Genomic DNA, 25,051 nt, shown 5'->3' on the forward strand with positions numbered 1-25,051 from the left:
TATGCTTCTCTTTTGTCATTTATTTCACAGTTTTTCAACATTATTTTCACAGCTATAAATAAATGTTCCATACACAAAAATAAATCAGCCCATACAGGCTACTGACATCTATTTAATAAATAATGATTTATATTGCCAACATTATTACAATAAAGTATAAACAGCTGATTTAAATTTTGGTAGAAAAATTATTTTGTAGATTTTTTTTTTCCAACAACTAAACATACATATATAACAGGCTACATTCAAACTGGACGCTCTGGGCTCTTTTAGTCTTCTAGTCTTCTCGAAGATATGCCTCATGCACCTCGTGCTCACTGTTCTGGAGAAAAGCGTGATACTCGGCCATCCTCTGGATCTCATCTGCTTTAGTCTCAGCCAGCTTTTTATCTGCTTCAGCGGACACATTCTTCGCCTCATCGACTTGAGACTGGGCCAGCTGGATGTTGGTCCTTATTGTGATGGACGCCTGCTCCGCTCCTGCAAACAACCACAAATGCAAATCAATATAAGGTCTCATAACGACCTTTAAACTTAAACTTGATATAATTAAAAAGTTCCCCCCTTCCTTACCTGAAACATATGCGGCCTCAGCTGCCATTTTTGACATATTCATGGCATTGATCCAATTTGACTCGTAGTGTTTGCATTGACTTAGTCTGTCAGCAGCCTATAAGCAAAACAAACTATGTAAATGCATAACTTAAACCATGATATAGCACATTCAGCTTTTCTTTATAGACTTACCTCTGCACGAAGGTTGTTGATCAGCTGCCAAAGCGACTCGTCCTCTGCTGGGCTCAGCTTTCCCAAAGTGGCTAAGTACTGCCTTTGGAGAGCAATGCGAGCTTGGACAGCCTGAACCCAGACAAGTACACTCAGTCATTACCAATCAAAATTTATATATGTGCACAACTGCACATGTGATGCAAGTACAGTGCATGTTCTGTGCAGAAATATAAGAGCAATACCTTGGCATAATCTGTAAAAGAGTCTATGAGGGCCAGTGTGGATTGGGAGAGAAATGTACTGGAGCTGTCTGTCACCACTGATGCAGCTTTTCTAATCAGAGAGCTGTGAGAGAGATTTTCAACTTGCTGCAAAGAAAAACAAAGAGAAAATTGTGGTTATTTTACCGGGATCTGTAAAATGAGTGCATATTACAGAATGTGAGGAAACCACCTGTGAGAAAGGGACGGCATGAAGGCCCAGACCAACACTTAAAGAGGCTCTGCTCATGTGTGTGTTGTTTGGAGTTTCCTGCAGCTTCTGGGAGCTGGGGTTCAGTATGCTGAAGACACCACTGTCTGAACTGTAAAAAAAAATACAATGTTAAAACTATATAAGTCTTAAAAACTTAAATGTCAAGGTAAAATATGAGAGCCTTACCTTGTAAATCTCCTGCTGGTCTGTCTTTGCAGAGCACCTGCAATGCGACCAGCACACGTTGAACAACGAACGGCTTGCATTATGCAGAATATTAGACACCTGTGTCTGAAGAAAATGAAGGCTCCTTTAGTCTGAAGCACCTTTTAGTCTACTGATATCCAACAGGCTATGTCTAGGTATTTTATAGGCCTAGTATTACGTAAAATATATTGATCTGTTGACTCTGACTCCTAATGTGCGCATAAGGCGTTATCAGTGTGCACAACCACATACACACATACACACATACACACATACACACATACGTGCTGGCTGGAGAAACACCAGTCTGTTTTTCTATTATGAATTTGTTAAAATTAATACTAGTAAGAGGTAAGTTTCAGCTAGTATGCAAATTTTTAAGCCTTATCCTTAAAGTTAATTTCACATGCATGTGCATTTCCAACTGTAATTAGTTTTTTACTTATTAGACCATGTTCATATTTAACACACAACCCTTGCATATTTCAGCTGAGTTCTTCTCTCAAAAAGAAAACTCCGTGTTCCACCTTTTGATGTCATGTTGTAAGATAGGAAGTGCTCCACTGTGTTTTTAAACTCCACACAACTTCACTTCATTGTTTGGATGAGTTCAGCCCTGGAATTGCCCATCTTTAATGAACACAATGTAAAACTTGTTACTGTTAACTTGTAACTGTTAACTTGAAAACTACTGCTTCATGTCATCACAAGGTGGCACAGAATATTTTGAGCTTGAACTTGTGTGGATGAAACAAAATACAGCTTCAGGTATGTTTTTGAGATGGTAACAGCATTGTAACATGACTTAAAGCTGTGTAATATAGGGCATTTAATGATCATTTGTCAGTCTTAGCTGGCTGCAGGTGCATCAAAGGTTACAGATATAAGCACTGGGGCTTGTCCCACAAATGAGCTTTGGTCCAATCTGCAGCATAGCTCTGACGTAGAACCTGCGCAAAGAGACCACAAACCCAGAGTCATCCTGTTTGTGAAATGTTTGCACAACATGACTCCATGTTAATAATCTGCTACAGTCTGAAAAGGGCAAAACAGGGGACAGGAGGGCTAATAGTTTACTGGTGCAATACTTGGCACCTACAACTTACTGGACAGTAAATAAAAATTATATAAGTGATTTAACATTTACCGGATCTAGTGCACACCAGTAACATGAGGGAAAATAATAAACTCCTACTACTACTACTACTCTCACACAAGTATGAATTTTATAGTACGAGGAGGAACTGCTCCAGACACAAAAAAGCCAATATCGACTATTTGATATGTACCCCATAAACCTACAGCACACATAAAGTTTAGGTGGTAAAATTGTTGGCAGTCATTGTGATTTAAGTCTATTTAATTAACATAATAACAACTTTAATACCACTGTTGCTGCATCATTAAATGAGTTGAACTGCAGCACGAGAATTACTACATGTCAACAAACCAATCTGGTCTTTCATGCTCATTTTAGCGACATCTGTTGGTCATTTTATGAAATGAGTTGGAGGAAATTGGACCGGTGACCCTATAGCTGCAGACTGCCCACTCAGCAGATCAATACCACAAAGCCAGAGACACATGAACCCAAAGCACACTCCAATCTGGTCTGTGCCCATTTCAGTTGTGTTGTATTTATCAATCATTTTCAATCATTAAATCATCTTTGCACTGTTTCCCCTTACCAACCTCTTGTATATATATATATATATATATATATATATATATATATATATATATATATATATATATATATATTTTTTTTTTTTTTTTTTTTTTTTACTTGTACATATACATTTGTAGAATTATTATTTGCTACTTATTTAGAATTTATTATAACCATTTATAGTTTTGCTCTTTGTTACTATATTTATTGTGATGTGTGAGCTACTGTGTCCAAAACATTTTCTGCCTAAGTCTATCAGACAGCATTCATTCTCTTTGTAACATTATTTATTTAGTATTTTTCATTGCTCAGTGATTCCTTGAAAAACATTCTTTCTATGAGCAGGGTCTCCTTTCCACAGATCTGACCTCTAATTTGGCTCCTGCTTGTCTCCATGGAGATAAATACTACTAATAATACTGCAGAGCATTTTAGTCAAAGCACCACCACAAACAGGTGATGTACCCTCCACCAGAAAAGTTTTAGGTGAAACTTGCCAAACTCGCCCTTAATAATTCCCAGTGAAACCTGTCACTGAGGGGTAATTGCAAACTGATAATTCACTGGTGGTTTAGGCTCTGAGATCATCATATAAATGGACCCCTACGGCAGTTACTCTAGACAGACTGGTGCAATCTACATGCATGGGAGGTTCTGGAGTCTTGGGCTGGTTTGTTCTTGGTATGATCCCACATTACTCCTCGTGTACACTTTGTTTGGTCCTGATCTAATCCTGGTTTAGTTCTGATTAAGTCCAGGTTTTTGTAAACATGATTGCACTCATAGTGTAGAGAGAACAAGATGATGTAACAAGATATAACAGGATGTTAGGGAAAACACATAAAAGAGACTTGTTTGTGTTGTTTTATTTCTTAGCCTTGCCTGATTTATTTCATGCCACTCACACTGAAAGCTTTATTGTTGCTAAACTGCTATGAAATATGTTTAACTTAAGTGACTTTCAACCCAACAACACGGCTCACTATGAGCTCCCTGTCATTATAAAAGTGTCTATTGTAATCCCACTGACTTGTATGTTTCTTGGTTGTATAGCTGTCATGCTGCACACCTTTGCATCCCATCGACAGTTCTTGGAGACATCTCGGTACATCCTTTTTGCCTACATGCTGATCAATGATGCCTTTCAAGTCATATCCTCTGTTGTCTTGTTTGCTCTTTTTGTGTGTCAAATTAAGTTCCCTCTTTTCTATTGTATCCCTTTACTGTTTGTATCTACTGCTACTTTCCAAAATACCCCCTTGATTCTTGCTGCTATGTCTCTTGAACGATATGTTGCCATAGTCTATCCCCTTCAGCGTCCATTAGCTTGGCGTTCTGACCGGATTTGGGTTATCATTTTGGCTTTGTGGATTATTAGTTGCCTATTTCCCCTCATAGACTTCTCCATTGGCAAGCAAGACCCAAATCTGGACCCTTTTTCTACCCCGGTTTTATGCAAATCTGCTGAGCTGAATACTAGTCCTATTCAAATGCTTTTTAAAGCTGTGATATTTATAATTTTCTTTGCAGTGGTAGCAATCATTATCCTGTTTACTTATGTGCGCATCCTATTGGAAACAAGGAAGTTAAGGCAGGACAGGGCGTCAGTAAACAAAGCAATGCACACAGTGGTATTACATGGATTTCAGCTTGTCCTGTGTGTCCTGGCCTTCACTCACCCCATAACAGAGTCACTGGTTAAGGTTCACGGATGGCAGCCTCAGGATATGGCCTTTTTCAATTACTTTACCTTTATCCTTATCCCACGCTTTCTCAGCCCGCTCATCTACGGATTCAGGGACCAGAATCTCCGGGCCTGCATCGGGAAGTCACTCTTGTGCTGCTCACGCAAAGTCAGTCCATAAGAACAATACCATAAGAAAGCATTTGCTGGGACATTGGTGAACATATGTTTTTTAATGGACTTTTATAATGGACTGTAAGCTTTCATACTTGTGCAATACATTAACACATTTTAAAATTGTGTAAAAGTGAATGTAACTTCAACGTAAAACATATGTGTCAAATAATAGAAGTTTCTAATATTTTAAATTGTGATCATATGTAAAGCATATATAATTATGTGTTCAAACATTGTTTTGGGTGCATATGTAGATTATAAAATAAAACCGAAAAATAATCTATTCTGTTGTAGATGATGTTCTCATTTGTAAATTCTGAACTATTTGTCAGTTATTGTAGAATATATATTTTCTGGTCCTAAACTGAGACCTAATAATGTGACATTAAGCATACATTTTCCTGTAGTGTAGGCCTATAGCAGTGGGCATTAGAGAAATAAATCAGCAAAGTCAAAGCCATCAAAACTGAGTATTCTGTCAAATGCTACCCTCTGTATAAATGTGTGCCAAGATACAGCAATAAAAATGACTCAATATGTATTTTTGGCTGACCTTCACTCTGTGACTTAGCCTACTCAACAGTAGCCTATATTGGATCAGAATTACTAGGCTACTGCTATGGGGTTTAAGTGACCCTAAAAATGTTCCATATTGTAATTAGGACTGTGAAGACAGACTAACAAAACTAATTATTCACAAATGTATGTTTAAATAATTTATATATTATTATTTGCCTGCTCAGCAGTAAACTAACAAATCTCAAAGGCGAAGTCCTAACTAAAAACACACAACAGTCCGCGAGGGGGCAGAGTGTTCCAAAGTAAACTTTTGCGTTTGCCTACATTTATTTCTGAAGTGGTTTTCTATGTCTTCATAAAACATAATTAATCAAGATCTACTTTTCATTAGAATAATTATTGTGTAGTTCGTTCGGATGATTACTGAGCTGAGACTAGAGGCAGCCTGAGCAAACAGACTGAATGGGCTGCTCATCTGTCAGCACCGCACGTGTGCGATGTGATAGGCTGAACGGGAGAGCTCTGACTCACCATGAGCCGCTCACAGAAGGTCCAGACCCAGAGCTAGAGCGGACACTCACCAGGCTCCATTCACTCTGCTGTCTGCTGTTGCTCTGTCTGTGATGGACCTTCGACTGTGCTATAATCTGTTCCTCATCTTCACTTGGACTTCACTGCCTCTTTGCAGGGCTGAAATCTATACGTCGCTTGTAAACGTGAAGCACGCCATCAGTGCAGAACGGAAACTGATCGATTCTCTCAAAAGTTACATAGAACAGGAGTCAGATAGGCTACAGGACATCAGGCGGTGAGTAGATTTTCAGTCTGTATTGTAATTTTTCCATAAAAATTACAACAATAAGACTATAGACTAGCCTATACATATGTAAAGACACATACAGACACAGTAAATCTATAAAATAGGTCAGCCATAGGGTTAAAGCATTTATGTGTGATGATATCATCATACACTCATGTGTTGGGGCACAGACAGTGCCGTATGTCACAGTTTCCAATGTGTTCACCTAACCCTGATTTACACAGTAAGAAACCAGACTGGAAATTTAGTCACTTTATAGGCCAAACTTGATGAAGTACAGGTCTAATAATAATCACCAGCTTGCCTCAATGGAGATAGGCAACTTTAGTGCCATACTATGGAACATTTCAGACAAATTAAGGACATCTCAATGGAGACAAGAAAGTAGTGGACCTGCCACCAAAATATTTACATAGTCACAAACTGTGACCAAAAAATGGCTATTCATGCAGTTACTAAGTATGCAAATTTGTTGTTTTTCAATACGTTCGATACATATCTTAGATAATAAAGCATTTTCTTCTCACAGTTTTTATGCCAAAGTTTCCCATCTCCACTCTGATGTGTATAAAGGCCAAGCAACTGCTCTAGCAAACCCTCTGTTGGCTTTCACCTTTATCAAAAGACTGTATTCAGAATGGCCCAATGTGGTGTACAGTGATGAAGCTCTGGAAAACTTACAAGGTTAGCTGACTCTTCTCTCAACCTTAAACATATGGAGGTGATAAGTGCTTCTTTAGGCAGTCTGCTATCAACACCCACCCCTCTCTGCTCTAACCCCCTGTGGTTCACCTTTTGGTCCTTTGTTTTCAGCCCTCAGATCCAGTTACGAGCAGGAAGGGTCGGCTCTGCCCAAACTCGAGGACCTCCAGGGGGCCGTTTGGGGACTCCTGAGGCTCCAGGATGTGTACTCTCTGCAGGTGTCAGGCCTGGTCAGGGGGCATTTCCTCACAATAACTAGTGGAGGGACCAGTGAGATTTATAGGCCGCTGATGTCTGTCCCTCTGTCTGGTGATGACTGTTTTCTGGTTGGTAAGGTAAGTTAGACTGAAAGTTAGCTTTCTTTATTTGGTATTGATTAATAACACTTTAAATAGCCTTAATAAAGCATGAACCCAGACTAATTCATGAACTAATATTTTTATAAAGTGGTAGTATTCAGTAGTGGACCAAAACTAACACAATTTCAGTCAATTATTCTCCCTAAAATGCAATCCATTTACAGTACTGCCACTCAAAAACAACAAAAAGGTGAAAATATTTTGCAGCGTATTCAACACTCTTTGGATTTGTGTGGTAGGAATCCCCTCTGGAAAATAAACTAGAGGGAGAATCAACTTTCCTACTCGTATGAAACATAGTTCCTCTGCAATTCCACACTTACACAGTGGGAATTTCTAAGGGCATATTAGGGATGTGGATGTTGAATGGAAAAGACATTATTACTGCAAAAGATTTTGTGACAGAGGTTACATTGATTTGCACTATGCATTCGATTGCCCTAAGATGCATTGGGAAGCCAGTTAAAATTAGACTCTTTTTATCAATATGTTTTACAACCAGGGAGTAAATACAAATGCTAGTGATTGCTTTAATATTTGTTTTATTGAATTCTAAACTTAAATCCTTCTGACTCAGAGGAGATTTTCTTGACTTAACCATTCTGAATCTGAACAATGAAGATTTTAGGTCAGAAACTGTATTCTTAAAATTTAATAAATTCATGAAACATGAGCTTTAAACCACCTACAACATATTTGGTGTTAAGATATACCCTCATACGTAAGGCACAGATGAATATGTTGAAACTACACCAACATTTAGATTGCTGCCAGTGGTTAGTTTCTATCACCCTTATGTTATTATTGTTGTTATTATTATCTTAAATAATTTGTATTTTATTTACTATGATCAGTTATTTGACAACAATTATTTGATATATCTACTAGTGTATCTACCTAATCTGGTCTAAACAAGGTGTTCGTAAACTTTATGACAGGTGGCATATGACCAGGAGGATTACTACCATTCAGTGCCATGGCTGGAGCAGTCAGTGCATCTCTTCAGAGGACACCACTGGAGCCCAGAGAACCAGGGCAGTTTAGAAGATGCACTGGACCACCTAGCCTTCTCTCATTTCAAAGTGAGACTAAAAACAGCATTATTAATACAAATAGCATGTGACTGATCATTCAAAATGTCCTTATTTCAGACTGGAAATGTTACGTATGCTTTGACCCTATCCCAGGAGTTACTACATCATGGTAAATGTTATTGCCAGTTCCCCTAGCAAGTCCAGAATGATATCTCTCTACTTTTCACTGTAGTACCATGTGTATTAATTTTTGTCTTTGTACGTTTTACCATTTCAGATCCAGTGAATGAACGTGTTCTGCAAAATGTTGAGAAATATGAGAAGTTGTTGGTGGTGAAACCTCATATTAAAGGAAATGGGCTGAGGAGACCGGCTTCAAAATATTTGAGAACAAGAGATGTGTATGAGCGACTCTGCCAAAATCATGGCTCGCAAGTAATCACCTTCTTCAAGTTCTTTGCATGTATGTGGGGTTCCCTTTAAAACAGACAAGCCAAGGTGTAATGTATTGTATTAAGGAGCATAGAAATCCTGCTCCTTACTGTGAGTGGGCTTGCATCTCCACAAACCTGACTATTTCTTAACCTGTAGGAGAGCCTTAACCTGCTTGTGTATGGATGTGTTGTTCTTTTGGCTACATTATTCCACTGTATTCCATCTCCATGGAGAACATTTTGAAGTATGGTTTTAACTTTATATTTCCATAGAATCATGCAGGTGACGTGCCACTTCTAGAAAGCCATACAGTGTTTTAAAATATTTTGTGCTTCCAGCTCTCAGCAAGCACACAGTAAAAACTTAATTATACTTATGAAGCATAATATAATAAGGTTGTATAATAAACTTAAGATGCTGTCTTTTTTACAGCCTACACATTTTCAAAACCCAAAACTGTTCTGCGACTACTTCACCAGTGGAAGTCCAGGCCTAACTGTGCGTCCAGCCAAACGGGAAATACTGAGTCTGCAGCCCTTTGTGGTCCTGTATCATGACTTCATCACCCACACTGAGGCAGAGGATGTCAAGAGCCTTGCCCAGCCAGGAGTATGTGCCAAACACAGACTTTTTAGGCTATATTTTTAATCAAGTATAGTTTACAAAATGATCAGGAAACACTTCTGCTCTCAGAAAGTTTAAGGCTTGTTATTTTAAATTCCATATTCTTTGATTAGTATTGCTAGTTTGAAATCAGACCTCTTAAATCACCTTCGTGAAACCTGTCATGCTTGTCTGTATGTCAGCTAAGCTCTGAGTTGCATGTGCCTAACTGCCACAATTTATTTGTAAAATATTTGGTGCATTGGACAGTATAGTTTCTGTCAGGTTTTGGCTTTGTTTGCAAGTTTTCCGTCCCACGCTCAGATGGAAAATCCTGTACTTATTTCATCATTGTGTCAGTGTGTGGGCAGATGCAAAACAGATGCAGAGCTCAGTATTGAATGTGAGTTAGCCACAATAGCTAACCACGAAATTAGTGGTCAAGATCAAAGATATGTCATTTAGTATTCTCATGTCATGATAATGCTTATTATGCCTTTAAAGTTGAAATCTTTCTGAAATCCCTTCTATTGAATTCAAAATGCCATTCTATTGAACTGTACTATGCAACATCTCAGAAAATGTGTTTGAGATTTGCTATAGGCTGCGTGACTCACTCACAGTAAATCACGGAAACAGATTTAGCCAAAGACATCTTGAGGCTTTAGTGTGCTGATGTGGACCGCTGATAAAAATCATGCATGTTTTTCATATACAATTACTTTTGATTAATATTTTACACACATTTGGCTTTTCTAGTTAAGAAGATCTGTTGTAGCAAGTGGAGTAAAACAAGCTACAGCAGATTATCGCATCAGTAAAAGGTAGAAGTATGATTATACACACATTTTTAGATGTGTTTGTTTCAATAGCACATGCTCATAAATTCAGTCTTGTCTCCAGTGCCTGGCTTAAAGACACTTCCCATGCTGTGATTGGGAAACTGGACCACCGGATCTCCATGGTAACTGGTTTAAATGTGAACCATCCTTTTGGCGAATACCTTCAAGTTGTAAACTATGGAATTGGAGGACACTATGAACCTCATTTCGACCATGCTACTGTAATTATTTGAGTAGTTATTTTTGTTGTTTTTACTGTTCATTATTTTTTTTAAAAGTGGCAGTTTCTCATTTGTACTACTTATAGGCTCCAAACAGTCCTGTGTACAAGTTGAACACTGGCAATCGAGTGGCTACATTCATGATATATGTAAGTAAATTCCTTTCCTTTTGTACGTGAACCCAAACTAGAACAGCTACACTGCATTTTAATGTTGTTCTTAGACAGTTTTACAACCAAAGATAATGTTATATATTTGGTCACATTTTATGAAGAAAAGTGCTATTTCTTGGTATCCAAAAGCAAACAGTGCATGCAGCAACTTGAGCATACACCACAGCAGCAGAAGACACAGTTTAAGGAATGTATTTTTCCACAGCTCAGCTCTGTCGAGGCAGGTGGGTCCACTGCATTCATCTATGCCAACTTCAGTCTACCGGTAGAAGAGGTAAACAATCTGTCTACTTCAATAATGTTCGAGATACCGATTAGTTTTACTACTTTTTTTTTCTTTTAAACTTTGCACTAATATACCCCAGTTTCTTATAAGTGGTTTCACTTACTCTGACTTACCAATTTTCTCATAATTTTGAGCTCATGGATATTACATGTGGCGCTGCTGTCAAAATGCTCACATTGTCGCCCACATAGGCTGGGTGTTTCTCTTCACAATATTGCTTTTGTGCGACTGTGCCAAAGTGATTGAGTTTGAGACTCAAAATTTGATCCTGTGTAATGTTTTGACTAGCCATCTCCAGAGATAAAGTTTCTCAGTTTGTAACAATAGACTGATGTGTCACAGAAAGCGGCCATCTTTTGGTGGAATCTGCACAGAAATGGTGAAGGAGATGTCGACACGCTTCATGCAGGCTGTCCAGTGCTTGTAGGGGACAAATGGGGTAAGCATAATGTCTTATTGTTTTGTTTTTGTTTTGTTTTTTTGTTTAGTCTTTATTTGAAAGGTCAGTGTACAGAGACACAAGCTAATAAATTGAAAAAAACTGAATTGCTGCACCAGATTATAGAGAAAGAGTTCCTGATTTATAGGAATGAATTATACAATACAATTACATCTAATCAAAAATAAGAACAATTCACAATGTCAACTCTCTGGCCCGTATATGCTCACTCATGTAGAATATGACCATATCTCAGTTAGCAATGAGCATCAAGTATTATATTATACATTATATTTTATATACAAAATCATGAGTTAGCTTTGTCTAATACAATAGCCTATATTATTCAACATCTGTGCTTGATTAGGTGATTTCAGACACCAATTGCTCATCTTGGAAACTTTATCTCAGCTCCTGCTTGGCACATATATCAGTTTGCTCCACATGCTCCCCTAAGACATGTGTGGTTTGTCAGTTAAACCAACAGAGGCATTAGTCATTACGGAGCAGCTGTGGAAGACGTGTTTTCAGTTGCACATGTTTCACTAAAATATTGTTTTTGTTTTTTAGTGGCAAACAAGTGGATTCATGAATATGGTCAAGAATTTAACCATCGCTGCACCCTGAATCCTCATGAGTAAGTGAAGGAGAGAACCGGTTGCACTGTTTGGTGTCTTTACAATCACGAACCCATCGGAAAGAAGAGGGAGGGGGGCGTGTGGGCTGTGGAAAGGGGCAGGCCGAACTAGCCTCAAGCCCAAAGAGCCTTGAGCAGGCAGACCGCAGTGGACATGGATGAAGTAAAACTGAGCTGCGTTTTCAGCCCAAGTTGAAAATCAATCCCTGGAGGCCACATTCTCTCAAACTCATGCTGTAGAGAGAGGCCTCTGCTCCTCTTACTGCGCTGATTTGGGCTCACTGTGAAACACTGTTTGCTTCTTGCAGAAGTTTGAAGAAAAACTTGCCATTCTGGCCATATGTACTGCAGAGCACTCTGTCATAAAATATAAATGTAGTTGAGGAAAGTGAATTACGTTTTTGCTTTGCAAAAATGTGGTGACTAAAAAATAAATATATTTTTCAAGTTGGTCAGTGGTCCTTGGGTGGTGATTTGTTATATTTTAATCACATTTAATAATTTAATGACTTTATTGATCCCACCATGGGCAACATGTTTTAGAAATTAGTGGACAGACAAAACAACATTCAGCACCTTATGAAACTGAGCAAAAAGGAGCTGAGGTCAGTAACCAGAAACCAGTACAGAATGTTCATATCTCAAAGAGGGGAATTCAAAAGTGCTATGGAAACAGTATTTCATGTATAAGCACTCGGTTTATCAGGTATCTGATCCATTATGAAGGACTAGTGTAAAACTGAGATATACATAGAAACTCAAAAAATATTTTTCCTGCACACAATTTCCCCAAAGGCCTTAGCTCTACCTTAAACCTCTTAGTGTCACATTCTATTGACGAAACTAAACGAACACTCGACAAGAAAACATATTGTAAGGACTTATTTGCCTTAGGTCTCGGGCTGTCAGCTGCACATCAAGCGTGTCCCACAAAAGGCCATGGCTCACCACTGGCTCCCTCTTGTGGTAAAATAAAAAACGTATAGGCCTATAAGTTTTCATTTATACACAGTACAATTTAGTTTACATTTTACTACTCTGTTATAACATTCTAGATGATCTAGCTTATTTTATCAATCTTTTTATAGGCCTTTATGCCCAGTCTATGGGCTGCCAAGCCCAAACTATGTTCAGCCCAAAAAATGGTACAAAACAGTTTTTTAGTTGTTTTTTTTTTTTTTTCTGATTAAATTTATTTGCAAAAAAACAAACAAACAAACAAACACACAAACAACAAACATAAAAAAACTAAAGTCTCTTGTGTTTATAATAAAACAGAAATTCCCAGAACACCTTGTCTAGGACTCCAGTTCCCATGATGCATTTGTGAGAGACCGCGGCAGTGGAGGCGGGACCAGCTAACTTTGTTGCTTGGAGACAGTTTGCGCGCTGAAGTGAATGGCTGACAGTGGAATAATATGAAAGAAGCATGGAGATTATCTGTGTTTTTTGTTTTTACTTTCTGACCATAACGTGAAATGACTATGTCCACCAAGTGTTTATCCGCCGCTACGTTTGGCCCATTTTTACTGAGCTGAAACATGAAGAGCAGGAAACCGAGGCTCGCTAAAGCTGGAACCAGCAAGAGGAAAGGTAATCTGTTAGCATTAGCTGTTATGCTAACAAGAAGTTATAACTTAATAGTAGCAAATGTACACTGATGAAACAGAACAGTTGCAATACTGGTATATTTTAGGGGCTGCTGGATGGCTGGCTTCACGCATAATATCGTCAAATTCATTTTCTTATCTTTATACTGGAGTTAGTGCCAATGATTAAAACTTGGTTATAAAATTATGTTACAGTTTCCAGCGATATTTCACCATCCACCAGTCTGCCGCCTTTAGTGGAGGGACAGCTCAGATGCTTCCTACGGGTGACAGTCAGCCGTGTGTTATGGACAATGCACAAGCCTCCTTCAAACACTTTCGTCAGGCTGCGCTGGTGGGGGGAGACCTCCAGTGGGACTCACTTCTTTCCCAGAGACGGATCACAGGCATCACAGAAATCAGTCAAGACAACAACACGTTTCCCCATTCGCTGTGGACCAAAGCAGTTCACCTCATACCTCACAGGTCCAATTTTAGGTTTACCACACCAGAAGCAGAATCCCATATGTTTTGCCATTAAACTTTATATGTTTTTGATAAATACTTTATTTTATTATTTACAAACAGACATGGGTTACATTGTGCTCGAAGTCCTCACAAAACCTGACCATTTACCAATTGCACGAGCTCAAGTGGCTGGCATCCCCCGTCTTTCTTTGTCTCACCCCATAAGTGGTTTCTACACACTTGTTTCTCCAACATCTGAAAAAATGGGAGAGTTGCAGGTTGGACTGTATTTTGCACTCAGAATTAAATTTTATATAATTTTGTAACCTTTGTGTTTACAGACATATGTATATATGACATTTTTATGTAGGTTTCACTTTGTTTGGAGCCTCTGACTGAAGCCTATGACAGCAGCAGTTCTTGCCCTCCCACAGATATCAGCATTGACAAAGCACCACAAGAAATGTCTTCTGAACCCAAGGTCTCTGCTGGCAGTGGAAAGGAGTCATCTGAAAGCACCAGCGCAAACACACCAAGGTTTACACAAGGTTTTCTCAAGCTTCAAATTAAATATTATATGTTATTTATATGTAATTCTGTATAATTTTAGAGGGAAAGATCACCTATATTTTCAAAGAATTGAACAAAACAAGGCATTACCTGAAAACCAGACACTTGACATTCACCCCAGTTTAGCAAATCCTGCAGACAGTGGTACTGATCCAACTAATGATTTACTTTCAGGTAACCATATAGTTTTATAGACATGTTGGAGGCCTGTATTTCTAAACAGTACCCAATTAAAGTAACATTTTCTGTAACAGTGATTTTGGAGCGAGGAAACAAACTGCGAAATGCTATGGTAGTGTCAGCTGTTGACACAGACATAAACTCTGCCCCAACTGTCATGGATGGGCCCGTTCTCCTTTCACATGATAATACCCATTTTCACACCAAGTTAGTGATGGATTTAAACTGAATCATTTATTTAAGCTTATTGTATTTCCCATACTTCATTTTTGTGATTTCTCTTGACAGATCTCCCTCTCCACCTCCGGGTACATTACTTCAAAACATATTGCTTGCAAATACAAACAGGGAGCCTTCTTGTGGTGTAACGGCTGTCTGTGACCATGGCTTAGACACCTCAGACATAGACCAAAAGGCTGTGGATCTGCTTCTTGGCAGGTATTAATTACTTGCATTAAAACTTCATTCACATTCTTATGCATTATTTGAGCTTTAATACTCATTATGGTTATTAATTTTACAGTACATCTCCCCTTCCTCTTTGGGATGACTTATCAGTTCTGTCCATCCCAAGCAGCCTGGGTGGAGACAGTGAACTGAATGACCCACAGTATGATCAGAGCTTATTGGAAAATCTCTTCTACAAATCTCCTGCAAGTATATTGGATCCGTATCATGGTATCTTGGGATTGATTAACAGTTTGTGTGTTAAAAGTGTTTTGTTTCCTCAGGCCATTGATGAACAAGCTGCCAATACAGAGTTGGGTGTACAAACTCAACAACAAAAACACAGTACATCAGGAGCGATTGAACAACCTCTGACACAGCCTGAAACCACAAATGGAGTGTAGGCTTCAAATTAGTTGTGTGGTAATCATAAGGAACTAAAACAATTACTTAATTTACCTCTCTGTCACCTCCAGCAAAGACATGGTTCCTCACAGCCTTTCTGCAGAACAGTTAAACAGGCTCAGCTCCATTCAGCTGATGAGGGTCTGTGTAGATTCTCTGACTGTTCCCTCTGAAAAACCGTCCACTTCATCTAGAAATAACAGCAAAGGCAAACCTCCACGACCCCTATCTACTAAAAAATGGTAGGAAAATAATTTGATTTTGGCTTTATGTTGTTAAAATTCTCACAAATTTTCTTTTTCAACTAGCACATATTTTGTTGAGTATGTTTTGCCACGAGTGTCTGCCATACACCATAAGAATGCCGAAGAAGTGACTCGAGTAGTTTCCAGTAGGATTACAGGAGAAGGTAAGACTTTCCTAAGAGACAAAACTAAAACAACATTTTTTAAATGTTTAAAAAGCGTGAATATTTGCATGTTACTGTTGCAGTTGTGAGGTTCTGTCAGCGCTCTTTATTTCCTGTCCACTTCAGCACAGCATTTGTCAAACTTTGGTGGGAAACTGATCTTATTTTTAGGATATATTTGAGAAGAAGTGACCAAAAAAAGGTAAGCTATGCACCACAAGCTCCTAGTACATGTGTTATTAAACTGATACATAAACTATTATAATACAGTTTATAATGCTGTTTTGAATGTTTTTAGCCTATTTTATTTGGTAGAGCAGTTCATCCACTGAGTCGTTTGCTGCTTAGTGAGTCATTATCTCAGTCCCTTTTGCTGCCTGTGAGTATGGAAGAAGAGAGAGAAACAAAATATATAGGACCCCTAAAGGTAAAGTGTTTTTTTCATAGTTTATTTAGTTATTTCAGTTTGCTTTATGCAGATTTCTATTTTAACTTTGTTTGTTTGTTTTTGTTAAGGTGACTCTTGAGCTTGTCACAGGAAAAAACGACTCACAAGTCCCTATAAAGACACCGGCACAAAGAGATACAACACCTTGGGATACAACAGCCATTCCAGTTAATGCACCATCTGGGCATAAGAAAGTTTCTGCTGAGGTTCCAGTTGTAGAGGTTTCCGTGAGTTCTCCCAGACTCATGGGAGAAGCTGTGTGCCCGGAGAGCTTTCACACTTCTCCATCTCAGAACAGAGATCCTCTGACAGAGGAAAGCACAAACATCTTATTGCATGCTTTACTCATGGTTCCTGATGGAAGAGACTTTCAGTGTTCACCGTTACAATCTCTAAATCTCTACTTGAACTGTAAATTCTTCTGGTGTGATGAGACCGTAAGATCCCATGTTGCTTGGGGGCAGACATCCCCTACGTTTAATTTTGTACAGGTACTATATTCCTAAACAAAACAAAAAAAAAAATATATATATATATATATATATATATACACACATACACACACATATTTTTTTTTAATTAATTGGCATTTTTAACATGTGACTGCTTCTTCAGGTGACCCCAGTCACTTTGACATCTAAACTGCTGGAGCGCATGAAGAACAATGTCATGGTGATTGAGGTTTGGCAAAAGATCGGAAGTCCAAAGCAGGATCACCTTCTTGGCCTTGTTAAACTACCTCTTCACCAGTTCTACATGTCATTCAGGTAAGAACTGTGAAGTCTTTTACTGTTTTTTTGTTTTGTTTTGTTTTTTTTTACCCTCTCTTCTTTTTTCTCCTTTTACCTCTTTTCAGAGATGTTAAGATTGCACATCTCCTTCTCCAAGCTCAATACCCAGTATTAGGAGTGGATTGCTATATGCCTGTTATAGATGTTTTCTCAGGCAACTGTAAAGGAAACCTTAGAGTTATTTTAGCTATGGGGCAAACAGAACAGATTTCTGCCCTCCAATCAGCAAGAGGTGAAGAATATCATTCTCCTGCCCCTGTGGTGAGGCCAGTCTATCTGTTGGATCATCATCAACATTCAAAACAGCATAAGGTAAGTTTCAGAGAGAGTTATACAATTAAGTCAGTGTGTGAATACCACAGATATTGGCTTCTATTTGAGACTGGATTATATTAATTTGTTTATTATGTGCTTATTATCTGTATATGTGTTGTAGCAGGTGACTAGAACTTGTAAAGAAATAATGAAGGAGCATGTGTTTGTGGTAAAAGTGGAAAAGGTTGTTGGACTGACACCTCTGCAGTCCACTGTGTGGGGTGAGGCTGATTGCTACATTCAGTACACTTTCCTCTGTCAAGAAGGAGATCTCACTGCAAATACAGACCTCATAGAAAGCAGTAAGCATTTAAGCATTTCAGTAAACCTACTACATTGTGTCACTGAGATAATAACGTTTTTATGCATTTGTAGCCATCAACTTGAAGTCATTTCGTACCACTACTACCCTTTGTGTCCCTGACCCTTTATTTGGCCACACTGAGAGACATGTGCTTTTGGCTCCTGAAGGAGTCCCCATCCAGAAGGTTCTGCTCAGCTCACTGTCCTGCCAAGGCCTGAGCGGCAGGGGCGGAATGCAGTTTGAAGTGTGGTGCCGGTTTGTCACATGTTTTTCATGGTTTACACTACTGATCAGGATTTGAGTGTGATAATGTGCATGTGTCTGCAGATATTACTATCCAAATGTGCGAGATCAGCTTGTGGCTAAAGGAACGCTTCCACTGTCAAAGCTGTGTGCTATGGTAACCATGCAGAGACTGAACAACGAGGTGCAAAGGTTTTCACTGCCACTGATTCCATGGACTGATACAGATCAGCAGCTTCAACCTTCAGGTAACCATGTACTATGTAACAATGTGAAACCTACACTTAACTGGTATAGGATATAAGAAATAAATAAGCCACTGTTGTAGGTTTGCTGGATGTGTGTGTTGAATACAAACACCGGCCTGTGAGGCCAGAGGGACAGATGGGAAGAGGAGCTGCATCTCGTGTTGTGACACTGGTGATACAAATCCACAGAGCGTCTGGACTCAAATCGGCTGCCAGGTACGCCATGATCACTCTTGCTATGACGTATTCATTTGGCTGTAAGTAAGGGCAGTTTTATCTCTTGGTCCTTGCAGGGCTGTTGCAGAGACAAATGAACGCTTCTGTTACTACACGTCTGTGGGTGTGAACAGCTACATCACAGCTCAGCTCTCCTTTTTGCCTGAGCGTGAAACGAGATGCACTCGAATAGTGGCACGGTCCTTCAGTCCAGAGTTTGACCACTATATGGAGATGTCATGTGACCTGTTGCTTCAAAGAAGCATAGGGGAATCTATCAGTCTGGCAGAGCAGCTGGAGCAGGCTTCTGCCATATTCACTGTGTGGAACAGAGAGAGTCGAAAAGGTTCAAATGAAATATACTATAAAAGACCACATTTAATACAACAAGTATTTGGATTTCTCATATGTCACTTTTGTCTACTTCAAAAGGAGTTGAAGCTTCCCAACCAAAAGATGTACAGTTGGGTACAGTTAAAGTTCCTCTCTCTAATCTGATCTATAAAAGAACAGGTAAATAATATACAGTGTCTTTCCTGCTAGACCTAGTATTGTTGGTTTCTCTCATACAATGATTTCTTTCAAGTCATTTTGCTTTCCCATGATTTGTAGGCATTTCAGGCTGGTTTGGAGTACATGCATTTAAACAGGCTTCTTCTGAGGAGCAGCCGATCTTGGTTGGGGGTGTTGAAATTTCCATCAGGTTTTCCCATCACTCTGACAGAGAAAGAGTGCTCAAAGCTGCGCAGTGTCTGGGCTGGGAAATGGCCCATAGAGTTTATTTAAGAGAGGAGGATGAGGAGTCCTGGGAGGAAAACCTTAGTAAAATCTCATTGATTATCTCTGTACCTCGAGCTTGGATACCTGTGCACTGTCTGCTCCTGCCTGGCCTCAGAGAGATGCAGCGCTCAACCTACTGCTACTTTAGATACAAGTTCTACGACCAAGAAGCTTTCTGTTCTCACATGAAGCATCCGGTTGTTGAGGAGGAGAACATCGCCACAGTCAGTTTTGAAGGAAGTGCAACAGTGGAGCTAAAAAGGACTCAACCCCTAATTTGGTACCTGCGTGAAGAAATGTTGGAGATTCAAATGTGGGTAGCTTTCACAAAGGACAAAACTCAAAGACCCTGTGATACAGACCGACTGGTGGGTTCAGCATTTCTGGATCTGTCTGCACTTGCGAAAATATCCAAACAGAAACTTACACTAAGTGGTAAATACATTCTCTTAATTCAGGTTTTATATTCTTAAAATGTATTATTTATTTTCTTTAAACTGTTTGTATTACACAGGAGTTTACCCATTGTTCAGACGTTCCGCTGCTGATTTACAAGGGGCTGCTCTCAGGGTCCACATTACGCTGGCACTAGGTTCTGGACCAAGGATGGCAGCTCATACAGACACTGATGAAGAAGTGCTCTTATCTGATGAAGTGCATGATACAGTACTAAACTCTATTGAAAGAACGCAAAAAACTGTGCAGCATATAGAGATAGACAAGAATGAGTCTTTCCCTGTGACCATTACAGTGGATAAAGCCATGCATTTAAATCTGACAGGTTAGTCTGTAGATGAGTGTTTATTAATTTTTATATTTATTCTATTTTGTGGTAATAACTTTAATTGTTTGTTTAAAGGTTGTCCTCTCACAGATCAGAGTGAAGGGACCCCATGTTGCTGTGTTTCTTATGTTAGTGCAGACTCATCTGAACCTGTCTTCACAGCTGTTATTTCTAACAATGACAACCCAGTGTGGGACCACCAACATGAGTGCAGGTAGAGCGTTAACTATTTAGGGTTGTCAGTAAATTGATACGCAGACACCTATTGATACTAAAATATGTGAACAAGAAGTGATACTGGAAAAGATAAAAGAAAACATACATTACCTTCATAGTTTTAGAATGGTCAGAACTTTGTAAAATTCCTCAGTCGTCCAGGTAGATTTCATAGTAAAAGAGAAATTCTATTCTGTCGACTGGACAAATGTTTTTTGGATTGAATACGTTTCATAGCTCATCCAAGTGGCTTCTTCAATTCTGGTCAGATTGCTGGTGGACACTGCCTTATGTCTGATCAGATCTACAGCCTTATACTGAATTGTACTTAATCAAAAAAAAACTTTTGTCCAATTGACAGAATTAAATTTCTCCTTTGCAATGGTCAGAATTAGTAATAGTATACCTTATTCAATTACAGACTACCAAAGGACCTACTTGTGGATCCTCAACAATCTCTTGTCTTTAAAGTGTGGTACAAAGGAGGTAAATCATAGATTTATTGAAAAATACAAATTGCTATTATTTATTAGAATGAGTAAAAGAAAAGCTCTGCTTTTGTTTACAGAGATTGAGAGGGTGATTGGATTTGCTTCAGTCGACCTAATGCCTTTGCTCTGCGGCCTGCCTTCTGTCTGTGGCTGGTACAACATCACAGACTTCAGTGGCCATTGTCACGGCCAACTGAAAGTGTCCATCACACCAGTCCAAAGAATCCACGACCTCAGGCTACAAAGAAAGTCAGCGTGTGAAGAAAAGTTAACTAACTCATCGGTATGTTTTAGGAATAGAACTATTATTCAGGATCATCCTGAGTAGTCAGCTAATAAAATAATAGTTTTTGTATTTTCATAGTCGTAAACAATTAACTAGACTATACAGACTTAAAACGCATGCCAAAAGAGCAACATTATTAAACTAACAATAAAATCCCTGATTTCGATCAGTAACACACTTTATTTGTAAATGTCTTTAGAAGCCTTCAGTCACCACCTCTTTTTCGTTAAAAATATATTCCTCACAAAAATCTCAAACATGCCATAGAAATTTAACTAAACACATCTAATCCAAAAAATAATCGCTGACAAATTAATTACTAAAATAATCAGTAGCTGCAGTCCTAATTATAGTAAATATTTTAATAAACAACTTTATAAAGATATGTTTTTATTTAAAGGGTCACTCGATCACTTACCACACAACAGCCACCTACAGCAGTTTCCCCTCACACATCAGCCGCTATCCTGAACAGAAAATCTCCTCTCCAGACCACACAGAGATACTGTTTTCTGAAAGGTGAAATATTTAACATAAACTTGTAACTTGCTGCAACAATTTTGCTTTGTCAAAATGTAATGTTAAAATATCTAAAACTGTTTTAGATCTAGTGTGAGTGACCGCCATTTTGAGCACATGGACAAAGTGCGCCTTTACCATCAGAGCATCCACGAGCAAATAACCGCTCCCTGTGCCAGTGGTACAGGAGACCTAAATCCATCCAGCTCAATCCTGTTTTCAGCTCTGAGGTAATACTACAACTACTAATACTTAACAATTGCTACCAATCAAATAAACATGATTAATGATACTTACTTTATTTATTCTGGATTTTAGAAAAAAACTAGGCGAGCTCGACAATATTCAAAGACACTTCAGTCGCAAACTCTCAACACCCACTTTTCCAACAACTGATGAAGATGTTATCCATAAACAAGAAGCACAGAAAACTTCTGAGATGGACACTCCCCACCTTCTCCTCAAGTCTAATATGTTAATCGGACAAGTCAGCAATATAATTAGTGGTAAGCTACTTTTGATCTTTCTAAATTAATTGCCAGCACTTAAAATTTATCACTTCACTATCAGTCGGTGCAGGTCGAAACTTGTTTTAGTAAGAGGCAAGTCTTAATATTTTGCTTATACTTTTAACAGTCAAAATCTTGGTCACACTTCTTCATTTTATGTTTTTTCTTTCGTTATTCTCTGTGAAATCATCAAAATCATATGAATGCACCCACATGGAATGTGTGTAAAGAGTGCAAAACAACTATAAAATATAACTGTAATATTAATATTAAAACACAATCCATACATCTAGCTTTATATATTTTGTGTCTGCAATATGTATGTACAAGGTAGAAAGTAGTAAAGATGAAAAAAAATTTAAGGAGAAGGCAAATTTTGACTGATAGTGTATGCTTTATCTTACCCTAACCCCGTCTTAACCCTTAAACCATATGTACACATTTGTGTACGTCTAATCCAGAATTATCGGTCAATATTACAGTGACTTATGCTGATATCTGTGTACCAGGTCTCCAAGGACAACATTTGGAAACCATACCGTCCATCCCACAGAGTAACCTAAATTCTCCTGTCGAAGACCCCGCCCCTCAGACTCCACACGGGACCCCAGAGTCTTCTCATAATACATTTACAACTTCACAACAACCACTTTTGACAAACGAAGAGATAATACATTCTAGTCACGAAGAAGACTTTCAAAGTGATGTGAATGCTCTGTCAGAGGAGGACCAAAGAAAAGAGACTGATGATGAAGAGGGAACAGGATGCAAAATCGACCAAGATGCAGAGGATGATGATGCTGAAGATTATGAGGAAACTGTTGTCAAACCTCGACATCTGAATGAACTGACGTCTTTAACAGATAAAACCAGCCCCTGGACTAGCATTTTATCAGACCCCGAGTTAGTTTCTCTTGAAAGTATTGACACTGAAATAAGTCATGGTGAGAAAGACGAACAACTGACCTCAGAGCTGCCCATAAAGGACGCCAGTGATAATACCAATTATGAGTCTGAAGAGAACAGTAAAGGTGATAATATTTCAGAAAAAGAGGAATCAGATACAGATGACGAAAGTCCCAGGACATGTGAAAGTTTACATTTGAAGATAGAAGACAAGGAGCCAGAGTTTAACAGTGAGTCAGAGGATGAGCCAGATGGAGATTTCTCAACGAAAATCCACAATCCTATCAGTGCAGAGAAGATCAATGACCCACAGCCAAAACTGTATCCTTCAAATCCTCATTATTATTATTTTTATTTTGAAGATGAAAGCACATAGTGTTTAATCTCATAGTATAGAGTAAATTTTTTGTTTCATTTACATGTGTTAACACAAAAATCTTGCATGTTTAGGCTGTGTACTTCTCTCAAACAGAAAACACTTCCACCTTGTGATGTCATAGGTTAATACAGGAGGTGCTCCACTGTGTTTTTAGACTCCGTACACTTTCACTAGAATCATTTGGATAATTTCATTCCTGGAAATACCTATGTCAACAAAAGTAAAAAGTAGCTGTTAAATTGAAAACTACCACTACATGACATCACAAGTGGAACAGAGCATTAGAGATGTAGACAGACTAATAACAAAGGGTTTCTCTAACATTTATGAACAAAACAAAACACAACTCCAGTCCAGGTATGTTTTTAATGAGGTAACAACAATCTAGCATAGCTAAAAGCTCACATAAGTAAATCTTACTTAGGACCTTTAAAACAAAAACAGTGAAACTGTTTTAACACAGTTGAACAGTGACGTTTCTTAACATTCTTCTGTAAGACCTGTTTTTCCGGAGGTGCCAAATTTCTTCCTCTCTCCTCACCAGATGGAGGCATCTATGAAAGTCATACGTTTGGCTCCATCTTTTTCCCAATCTCCTGTCGACCTTGTAAGTAAATGTAGTATCATAAACATATTTTATACAGGCATAATTAAAGGTTCATTCATTATTTTGGCATAGGCACATTTCTCTAGTTTCATAACTGAGCTGTAATGATGGTAACAATCAAATCAAACCGGTGGTGATGGAATTATGTACTTTTTATGGAAATGCATTATATACATCTCAAATAATCATATTTTATGTAACTCCGTATAATTGTACTGTATTGTCATTGTTGTTTCATTGAATTGTTGATGTGGATCTAGAATGTGAATGGTATGCAGTTCTTCAGGTTATTGCTCAGTGCCAATTACGCAACAAATGAAGTGCCTTTATTATTTCTATATAATAACTGCCTCGTTTGCACAGTGTAAATATTGACATAGTATTCTTTGAGTTGACATTAAAGTTGTTTGTCTGTTGTTTACAGTTCTGAGTAAGATTACTTCAGTTACAAGAAAAATTTGAAATGCTTTCAAAGATTAATTTAGTTTTTATACCTTTACAGGGACCCAGTGCTGTACCGGCAAGAGGCCCTAGGCTGCGCCCCAATATGTCGCCTTCATCTTTAAGGAAAGAGACGGACAGAATAGCCAAGATATTTGCAGCTCATTTTGACGAGGCTCAAAGAAATTGACGAAATTGTGTATTATACCATAATTGTAGTCAATACAAATCATGTATGTATAATTTAAAGTTTAATTTTTGTATTTATAAATAAATATTTTCTACATGATTATTACCTGTTGTTGTATATTGATTTTACTGTTTAAATCTTTACTAGAACTATTTAATTGTCCTGTAGCAAATCTTGCCACAAAATAAATAGTGTTATTATTTAGATAGAAGGAGTGGATTTTGTTTACACTGATCTGTAGTTATGGAGAAGCCTTTTCTAATTAGAGAGCCCATAGGAATTCCTGTGTTTTGAGAGGAG

The 25,051-nt window shown here is 38.4% G+C and overlaps 4 protein-coding genes across 8 annotated transcripts; 3 read left to right on the forward strand and 1 right to left on the reverse strand.

Annotated features, from left to right (window-relative positions):
• Positions 1–149: 149 nt before the first annotated feature.
• diabloa (diablo, IAP-binding mitochondrial protein a) lies at positions 150–1,530 on the reverse strand. The gene is made up of 6 exons (XM_020928632.2): positions 1,390–1,530; positions 1,183–1,312; positions 972–1,097; positions 748–858; positions 574–670; positions 150–480 (listed from the first exon to the last, which is right to left on the reverse strand). The coding sequence occupies exons 1-6, from the start codon at positions 1,467–1,469 to the stop codon at positions 278–280; spliced, it is 747 nt and encodes a 248-aa protein (XP_020784291.1). The 5' UTR covers positions 1,470–1,530; the 3' UTR covers positions 150–277.
• Positions 1,531–4,020: 2,490 nt separating this feature from the next.
• On the forward strand, positions 4,021–4,944 carry or95a1 (odorant receptor, family 95, subfamily A, member 1). Its single transcript, XM_020928760.2, has one exon. It carries the CDS (start codon positions 4,021–4,023, stop codon positions 4,942–4,944), a length of 924 nt encoding a protein of 307 aa, XP_020784419.2.
• Positions 4,945–5,952: 1,008 nt separating this feature from the next.
• p4ha3 (prolyl 4-hydroxylase, alpha polypeptide III) lies at positions 5,953–12,461 on the forward strand. Of its 2 annotated transcripts, none has more exons than XM_055166975.1 (13): positions 5,953–6,267; positions 6,809–6,963; positions 7,093–7,316; positions 8,279–8,422; positions 8,492–8,543; positions 8,652–8,809; positions 9,242–9,418; positions 10,172–10,236; positions 10,304–10,475; positions 10,562–10,624; positions 10,854–10,922; positions 11,277–11,373; positions 11,944–12,461. In XM_055166975.1, the coding sequence occupies exons 1-13, from the start codon at positions 6,083–6,085 to the stop codon at positions 12,012–12,014; spliced, it is 1,632 nt and encodes a 543-aa protein (XP_055022950.1). In that variant the 5' UTR covers positions 5,953–6,082; the 3' UTR covers positions 12,015–12,461. The 2 variants fall into 2 exon arrangements, with proteins under 2 accessions (XP_055022950.1, XP_020784324.1); XM_020928665.2 differs by having other exon boundaries at positions 5,956–6,267; positions 10,316–10,475.
• A 921-nt stretch (positions 12,462–13,382) lies between these two features.
• Positions 13,383–24,853, forward strand: c2cd3 (C2 domain containing 3 centriole elongation regulator). Of its 4 annotated transcripts, none has more exons than XM_055166970.1 (33): positions 13,383–13,603; positions 13,816–14,085; positions 14,188–14,345; positions 14,438–14,604; positions 14,678–14,811; positions 14,892–15,024; positions 15,106–15,255; positions 15,341–15,470; positions 15,549–15,664; positions 15,741–15,911; positions 15,978–16,078; positions 16,162–16,280; positions 16,377–16,505; positions 16,595–17,017; positions 17,142–17,293; positions 17,383–17,629; positions 17,754–17,934; positions 18,008–18,191; positions 18,264–18,427; positions 18,508–18,643; positions 18,721–18,989; positions 19,076–19,156; positions 19,256–19,858; positions 19,938–20,204; positions 20,283–20,421; positions 20,845–20,909; positions 20,992–21,197; positions 21,601–21,719; positions 21,806–21,949; positions 22,038–22,225; positions 22,738–23,455; positions 24,012–24,120; positions 24,623–24,853. In XM_055166970.1, exons 1-33 carry the CDS (start codon positions 13,552–13,554, stop codon positions 24,749–24,751), a joined length of 6,354 nt encoding a protein of 2,117 aa, XP_055022945.1. In that variant the 5' UTR covers positions 13,383–13,551; the 3' UTR covers positions 24,752–24,853. The 4 variants fall into 4 exon arrangements, with proteins under 4 accessions (XP_055022945.1, XP_055022946.1, XP_055022947.1 ...); XM_055166971.1 differs by having other exon boundaries at positions 20,298–20,421; XM_055166972.1 differs by lacking the exons at positions 13,383–13,603; positions 13,816–14,085 and having other exon boundaries at positions 14,216–14,345; positions 14,502–14,604.
• The last annotated feature ends 198 nt before the right edge of the window (positions 24,854–25,051 follow it).

The sequence above is a fragment of the Boleophthalmus pectinirostris genome, unplaced genomic scaffold (assembly GCF_026225935.1).
Source record: "Boleophthalmus pectinirostris isolate CB_2022bp ecotype Guang Dong unplaced genomic scaffold, ASM2622593v1 HiC_scaffold_9, whole genome shotgun sequence".
Taxonomy (NCBI): domain Eukaryota; kingdom Metazoa; phylum Chordata; class Actinopteri; order Gobiiformes; family Gobiidae; genus Boleophthalmus; species Boleophthalmus pectinirostris.